At 35.2% G+C, this 8,885-nt stretch overlaps 1 protein-coding gene across 1 annotated transcript; it reads left to right on the forward strand.

Annotated features, from left to right (window-relative positions):
* Window positions 1-6,219: 6,219 nt before the first annotated feature.
* On the forward strand, window positions 6,220-8,115 carry LOC143262942 (uncharacterized; the record flags this gene model as incomplete). The annotated part of the gene is made up of 2 exons (XM_076528312.1): window positions 6,220-6,315; window positions 7,423-8,115. Coding segments are annotated over exons 1-2 (701 nt in total), but the record flags the coding sequence as incomplete, so codon positions are not given.
* Window positions 8,116-8,885: the final 770 nt, after the last annotated feature.

An 8,885-nucleotide genomic window follows, 5' to 3' on the forward strand; every position in this document is an offset into this window, starting at 1 on the left:
AGAGCTTCAGATGATCGCGATTAGGGCAAATTTCGCGGGAGTTAGACGATTACGCTAGTTCTGGCTCGTCGTCGACGGATAATAAGACGGATAATAAGAGCACGCTTCGCGACGGATAATTTACGATTTTTCGATGATTTTTAGCGGTGGTTGACGAGAATCGCCGGTACGAATGTCGGACAATTTTATTTCATACTTTTAATTGCTCCTGAACAAAATTTTCATCTCCTTTTTATTTTCTGCACAGTGAAACTGCCCCTTTAACAACGACATCCTGATGTTATTCCATTTTCTTGTATATTCAGCAAATTTATCAAATATTAAAATAATGTGTATAATAAAATTTGTACTTTTTATCCCCTTTTCCTATTTTTTTTTAGAGCGGAATAGCCCGTTTTTAATTGCGATATGTATATTTTACTCTATTTCTTTATGTGTTTTCAAAATTGTTTTGACATTAAAAAAATGTTTATAACAAAAATTAAATTTTTCACGCCATTCTTACCTTTTTCAGGGTGAAACTACCCCCTTAATAACGATGTCTAGACATTACCATATCTCCATGTTTATTTCTGAAATTTAACCGTATATTAACAAAATATTTGCAGTGAAAATTAAATGTTTTTATTTTTCGTAGTACGAAACTACCTCCTGAATAAATAAGGTATCTTGTAGGTGTTTCCCTCTCTGCATAAATATTTCTACAATTTTATTGGATATTAAGAAATTACTTCCAGCGAAAACTAGATTTTGCACCCCTTTTTATTTTCTTTGAGATAGAACTTCCATATTTTTAAAATTACACCAGATATTTAAAAAATTTAAGATAAAAATTTAAAGATATTAAAAAATTAAATTTCTTTCCTTCGTTTATATTTTTAAGGGTGAAACTATCCCCTCCTTGCTCGAATGATATATATTCGATATGTACTAAATGTTCAAAAATATGTTACAATAAAAATTGAATATGTTGTCATTTAAAACAATGCAGTCATATAATGTAACAAATATAAATTTTCTGTCTCGTGTAGAGTATGCTAATCAACATGACAATGAAAGAAATCGTATTGTAAGGGGTTAATTACGTCGAAGAATCTGTAAAATTTTTTCTCCGAGAAATTTATAAATAGCCCGAGGCTATAGGAAAATTAAAAACTTTATAATGAAGGGATCGAAATAGTTAAATTTTGTGGAAGGGTAATTATTCCTCAGTCGAAGTTTGGTTGTTGACAGGAACAGTGATTCTTCGAACGAAATTTCAATTCTTCACGAACTTTTGAATATCCTGTATGTTTTCTAATGTGCAACAACCATTAGAATCACAGTGTTTACATAGATACATATATCGATTTTCCAGTGAAATTCGTGATATTTAAAATAAGAATTGAAATATCATAAGCATTTTTAGAGTTGTTAATTATATTGTTCAATATTGTTGATAATCATATTTTATCGATTTATAATAGTAAATAATATAAATTATAGCAGTAGTAAATTCTAGCCAGACTACATAACATATGTTAATTTTATAGCAATTACAATTTGAATGCCACCAGTTAATGTTAGATTAATACGAATTTTGATTTCAGCAATGCTAATGCGAAAATTTACAGCAATTTGAATTTCGGTGATATTAAATAATATGTTACTAAGGAATTTTCAAAAAATGCAAAATGTCGAAGAAATTTCAGAATTGTTGTGTACTGTTGATAATCAAATTTCATCAATTTATATTGTCAATTGATTCTACAAAAAATTAAAATATACACGCGAATATTTACGCTAATTTCACGCACAAAATTCTCGACATATGTAAATAACAATTTCAATCGCCTCTCACTTCTCATGCAGCATCCGATCATTGAATACATTGATTTTCACTGCTCACGCATCATTCGATTCCGCAGTTATACCAATTATACAATTTTAATAAAAATAACCCCGAAAATATTAAATAACTAATTAAAAATTATTTCAATTACTTTTTTCATTCTTGATACATTAAATACATAACTTTCTTATTATTAAATAAATGAATTTCCTTATATATCAAGTATGGAATTGTTATGTGTACAGTAAATTTTCCCTAATTGATGCTCAGCTTAGAAACAAAAATGGACAATTTGGGAAGAGGAGATACAATTATTCGAGCTTTGCGGCTCGTTTTTATAGTTAACGATCGTCAACAACTACAAAAACGAGCCGCAAGGCCACGAAAGCATTCTTTTTGATAGGAAATTGCTGCTATATTTTTAGACATAATCATTTCAAATTTATATTTATTTATATGTAAAATAAAATTGGTATTCCAAAGATTTCTATGGAATTTCCATTGAAATAATCATCAATTATTAATAAATTGAAAATGAAATAAAATTTGAGACCATCTTCAACGAAAAATTTTAATTCTGACCAACGATGCCCTAAAATATTGGTAGCAAAATATATTTCCTAATATTAGCCATAATTTTTATTTATTTGCATTTAAAAAAAAGCAGCTTCAGTAACGTAAAAATTACTTGAAATTATAGTGCGGTAAATTTTGTTGGCACCTCAGAGTCGCCATTAGAGTGCAAAGGGTTAGCTTTTAAAATCAATCGGACGGCGGTCCCCATTAAAATGGTACGTCAGCGGTGTCTGGCATTTTTCGAGCGTCATTTAAAAATGTTTATTGCTCCATGATATAGTAAAAAAATATACGGTTACGATCGCGAGAGTCTACAGAATCGTTCTACGAAAAATTCGTGCGAAAAATTCGTCACAAGTTACACCGGGAAAAATTCTCAAACGCGATAATTTGTCTGCTGAGAAAGAAACTCATCTCCCACCAATTCGAGTTTCAAACTGAAATCTTCGAAGAACCGACAACGAGATCGAGAAAAGATCGTCTCGCGACGTGTAAATGAGATCGGAATCTACGAGATAAAATTCATCGTCGGTTATCATCACGGCCGGAAGCGTGACCGCGGCCTAATAAGTGTCCTCGAGCGGGTGGTTTCGCTCACCTCTTGGAGCTCTGCGCGCCCATCGCGGCGATCACGGCCGATTGGCGGGAAATTCGAACGGGGTTCCAGCGCGTCCGCGGTGCGGCAACAGCAATCAACCGAATAATTTAAGAGTCCATCGAGATAACGGTAGGTTACGATGCGGATCGCGACTATATTTCCGTCATCGACGCGAACCTATCCGCTTAACGACCAGATTTCCCACGATGCGCAGCACGCACGCGTGCACAAATCGAGAGGACCGTTCGATACAGTCTTTTGTTCCACTGTCGCTATTAAAATAACGTGATTCCGCGAACGGCACCGAGACAGGAGCGTAATAGAAACACCGATACCGAACCGGCCGCGGCCGGCCGATCGTCACCGATTTTTCGATTTCCCCCTAGCTCCCGTGGACCCCCGTGGACCCCCATGAAACCAATATGGCTGCCGCGAAATAATGGGACTGTAGCCGAGATACGGGCGGCTCTCGCGATACCCTGTACGCGTTTTATGCGAAATCAACTTTAAATTCGTCGCGCCCTGCCAGCCGAGAATCATTCTCCCCGACGTGAAACAATTCGCTCGATTCCATTCGAAACGAGATTAGTTTTTTGGTTGATGCGCGCACCGGGACGAACATGAATTCTTCTGGAAATTTGGCGGTACGTCATGCGGCCAGAATATGCCGTGAAATATGATCGCCACGTATCTTTCTTTTGGTAAATTCTAACGTTTTCGTAGAATTTTTAGTCCGTTCTTTTCTATTTACCAGGTTTTATTCGTCGATTGTTATTTATGTATTTAACGTTGTTTTTATGTTGTATGGTTTTTAGTACGGTTATTTGATGCAGCAATGGCTCGAATGATTCTCAAAGCTAATTTAATAAATAATAATCGTGTTAAAGGACGTGAGGGATATGTTTGTCAGAGAAATATGAAGAATATTATCAATAAGATACTCACCCATTTAGTTGTAAAATCCACTTTATGCACGGAAATGTGTGGGGGATAGTGCATTGACCACATTTACGTACTTTGTTAATCTTCACTGTACACCACATGTTTAAAAATTTCATACGTTACAGACAAGGTGTCATGCACACTAGAAAATTAAAACGGCCGTCACGGTTAAATTACTTACTATTTCGGGTCCGAAAAATTAGTAAATATTCTTCAGACGTTCTAAAGTAAAGGTGAACAGCGTTTTTCTTAAAAATATCACTGTAAAAAAAAATCCGGAAAGTTCTCGCTTCGTGATTTGTTCAATACTTCGAACGCGGCTCGAGTCCGTCCCGACCATCTGTCAAAGCCTCTTTCTGCGGGCTCTCGAACTTCGCGCCGTCACCTCCCATTGGTCAGTGATTTCCGTTAATAAATCGTAAACAAAGACGCAGATTGCATTTTCGCAAAGGAAAAAGTTACTTCAAATGACCTCAGCTACCCCTCATTTTCGGCTGTTAGAATAATTTGTGGAACACCCTGTATATTTAAATCATTTATATATATTTTATTGAACATTTATTAGTTAAATATCTCGAAGTTCGAAAAATCGGCAAAATTAGCCCAAAAGTGATCAAAAGTAGCTCCCTCAGATAAGAAAGTTAAACAACGAGAGTTTTTTACTTCGTTTTGTCATTCCAAGTATGTAATAGCAAAATTGTAACATTATCTATTATACAGGTCCCTCTATGATCTAAAAAAAAATTCAAATCGTCTACTCTAATTTTAAAAAAGTTAAAATAGCACCTTGAAAAGTGTTCGAATATCAGTGGGAGTCACTGTATACATATAGCTGATGGCAGGCCTCGGCGACCAAGGGTTGTATTCGCGAGGCATTTTCATGCCCGGCATCTTTTTCGCCGGCATTGTTCGTCCTTGACGAATACGAGGTTCTCTGTTCTTCAGCAAGGACGAAATAAAGAGCCCTCCCAAGCATTGGCGGATTAATGCGTACTGGTGCCCGAGGCGCGATACAAAATTGAAATCCCTAATACGCTATGACACGCTATGACAAATAGAGCGATTATTAAAAAAAGTTTTATTTGAAAATAAAAACTTTATTTATGGCATTGAGAAATTAATTTCAATAACAGCTTTTCTGGACTTTTGCTAGTGCACAGTCGAATGCATGTGTAGATTTCAGCTAGCGACTTGCGTTCATTTGTCGCATATGCATTGCATTTATATCATTTTACTACATGAAATAATATCACGTTGTTCGTTTCAACAGACAGCTGTTATATTATGTATAAAAAAATAAAATACTACTAATTTATCAATATGTAATTTAATCAAAGTAATACATGTTTGCTGGCTTTAAATGGACTTACATCATTTTCATAATTAATCAATTGTAATAATCATTTAATTTCAATTATGAAATTTTAAATATCATTCGAAATATATTTTCTATTAATCCATATAATTTTGTTTATTAATAATTACAATAAATAAAATAGGAGTCTCGTTTCTTATTTTGAACGTTAAATATATTTATATATTGTTAAACTTAAAATAAGATATTGTTATTATTTATTTACTCTCTTTATGTGGCGGTGTTTTGAAATAGTCATGATGCACAGGCGTTACATAATGTAATAACTGTTTCATATCCTTATATTTTTCGTATGTAACAGATCTCTCGGCATCGCTATACAAAGATGACATTTGAAAACATTAATTCCACTTGGATATCTCCCGCATCACTATACCTGCAGGAAAATTCTTCATACCATCGAATGCCCCCTTTCATGCTAAACAACTTTTGTAGGAACATGTTTTCGATAACTTCACCCTGTAAATATATCCAATAACAAAGGTACTGTAAATAACCAGGCCCTAATTAGTCCCCGTAGGTTCTGCTTTCCCTTGCAAATCATAATTTTCATCAAGGCTCGGTGCGAGCCTGTTTACGATGGTTCCTTCAATTGACTCATTTCCACTAGCTCGGCCTAATCCGCCGCTGTTCTTTTTCTTTTAATTTAACCGAACGAACCGATCCTTGTAAAATCCGTATGACACGACCGGTCATCGCAGGTACACGTGCTTACCTGATAGCCGGCCGCGGTGGCTAATGATTTTCCACGGGAGACGTTTTCATACCTGGCGCATTTTTTTTCGGGTAGTATCCTTTTGTCATTGTTCGTCTTTGCTGATTAGGACGTTCTGTCCTTTAGCAAGGACAGTATAAATACCCTGCCGATGTCAACGGAAACACTCATTCTGTGATCAGTGCAGCAGTGATCAGTGCGAAGACCTCGGCGAATTTTCTCAGTTAATTTTCCCAGTGAAGTATAGTGAGAATTTCTTAGTGAACTAAAATGGAATGGTACGTACATTTTTGCTATATTCTTCCGCGAACATTCTTCAGTCACTTGTTTTGACTAATGTTTTCCGTGTGTCGGGTATAAGAAAGACAATTTATTTTTACGAATTTAAATATTTATAAATAAAATATATTTTTCATCGAGATATGAGTCAACCTCTATTTTGGCCGGATACGGAGAATTCTCCCTAATTGACGCTCGGATAGTGCACGAAGATGGACTAGTTGGGAAGAGGAGATACGATTATTCAAATTTGTAAATTGAAATCTTGAAAATTAGAAAATTTAAATACTAGATAATTTAAAAAATGTACATTTATATATATAGAAATCGGAGAACTTAAAAATCGTGAATTTGTAAATCAAAGAATTTAGAAATTAAAATGATAAGATTTAGAAAATTTGGGAAGCAGATGATTTAAAAATTTGTAAATTTAAGAGTCGGAAATCTTAAAAAGCGTAAATGCAGAAATCAAACAATTCAGAAATTGAAACGGTAAGAACTAGAACATTTAGAAACCAGTTGATAACAATTAAAATTTCAGAAAACTGAAAAATCGTGAATTTATAAATCAAAGAATTTAGAAATTGAAATCTTAAAAATTTGATCATATAGAAATCAGCTGACTTCGAAATTGTAAATTTATAAATCAGAGAATTTAAAAACCGTCAATTTGATTTGAATTGGAATTGGAATCTTAAAAATCAGAAACTACAGAAACCAGATAATTTCGAAATTATGAATTTAGAAGTATGCGCATTGAAACATCGTACCATTCGAAACGGATGGATCGAGAAATTGCAAGTTTTTCGGAACGGAAAAATGTGTTTAATCCTGGCGTATAGATATTTCCAATCTATTCGCTTATAAAAACGAGTCGTCTACAAAGTTGTCGATTCACCGATAACTATAAAAACGAGCCGCGAGGCTCGAGTAATCGTGTCTCCTCTTCCCAGATTGTCCATTTCTGTGCGTAATCCGAGCTTCAGTTAGCAAGACATTACTGTATCACCAAACGTTTCTGGAAACTTGATTCGATTAAAGCTTCCGTCGTTTAATATACCGTTTAATATTACGTGCATACTAATTAATTGTTTCTTTTCGTTCAGTTCCAGAACTAATACTGAATCCTGCATTGAGTGGGGCTCCATAGAAGGTGGAGAAATCGAGTTCGAGTCTCTGACGGAGGATACTTTGGAGGGAGCATTACAAGTAATAAGGAAAAGCTTTTTCCCCAACGAGAGCATCTGCAAAGCCGTAAATCTGATATCGGCGCCTTGTAGCGTCAGAGCGCTCGAGGAGCTCTGTGTGGAAATTGCTAAAGACGGTGTCAGCATTGTTGCAGTCGACGTCAAGACTGGGGAAGTTGTTGGTGTTGTTCTCAATAAAATTAAGATATTGAGAGATCATCCGATGCCGAGAGATCCTGTAACTAACCCGCGACGTCCGTGTGGGCGCCCACCGTTTCGTCGACATCGCCCGGTCCTCTGGCGACCTTGCCAAAAGAGTTGGCTTGAAAGATTCAAGGATAATTGCGTACATCACCGGGCCAGGGGCTACGTAGATTTTCTGATTGCTATACACAGCAAGATAAATTTATTCAAATATTATAATATTGATTGTATTATGGAGTTGATGTTCCTGGCTACGCTGCCGGAGATGCAGCAGCGAAAAATTGGCGAGGGCTTAGTGTCCGTGTCCGTGGAGGTTGCCAATGCGCTGAATAATGGACAGCAAGTGAAAGTACCGATATCTGACACTGGAATTAATAGCGTGATCCATAATTTTCTGAGCATACCGAAGTTAGTGACTGCAATCATGACTTCCAATTACGCGCAGATCATCGCGAGGAGGTGCCGCTTAAAGGTCTTGGAAAGGATTAATTACAGGGGCTTTCGTTATAGTGACGTATCGTTCCGCAAGAGAATAGGGAAGGAGCATCGTGACTTCACTGTTGTAGCCAAGAAAATAAAGAACTAATCGACGGTTCAGAAGATATCGCAATGTCAAGAAAATTATATTTTATTTAGTATTTGCTTGTATTTAACAGGATTTCTATAATTTCGACCGAAATTGTCAATTATTATCTTCGAAATTATCATCTTTGAAATTATTAATTCTGAAATTATCATTTTCGAAATTGTTATCTTCAAAATTGTTATCTTCGACATTGATATCTTCGAAATCATTATCTTCGAAATTACTATCTTCGAAATTATTACCTTCGAAATTATCCCAGAAATTATTCTAGAAATTATTATTTTTGAAATTGTTATCCTAGAAATTACTATCTTTGTAATTGTTATTCTAGAAAGTGTTGTCTCCGAAATTGTTGTCTTTGGAAATATAATTCTCGAAATTATTATCTTTGAAATTATTATCCTTGAAATTATTGTCATTAAAATTATCATCGAAATGATTGAAATAACACCAATTGGCTAAAATATATTCGCTATGCAATCTCGTCGATGTAACACTTATCAATGAAAAGTGTAGAAACAAAACAATGAAATTTATACTTTTCTGCCAGGTTTCTCGTCGTTTCAGCCACTTCATGAAGGAACGGAGATCA

The sequence above is a fragment of the Megalopta genalis genome, unplaced genomic scaffold, assembly GCF_051020955.1.
Source record: "Megalopta genalis isolate 19385.01 unplaced genomic scaffold, iyMegGena1_principal scaffold0252, whole genome shotgun sequence".
Lineage (NCBI taxonomy): Eukaryota > Metazoa > Arthropoda > Insecta > Hymenoptera > Halictidae > Megalopta > Megalopta genalis.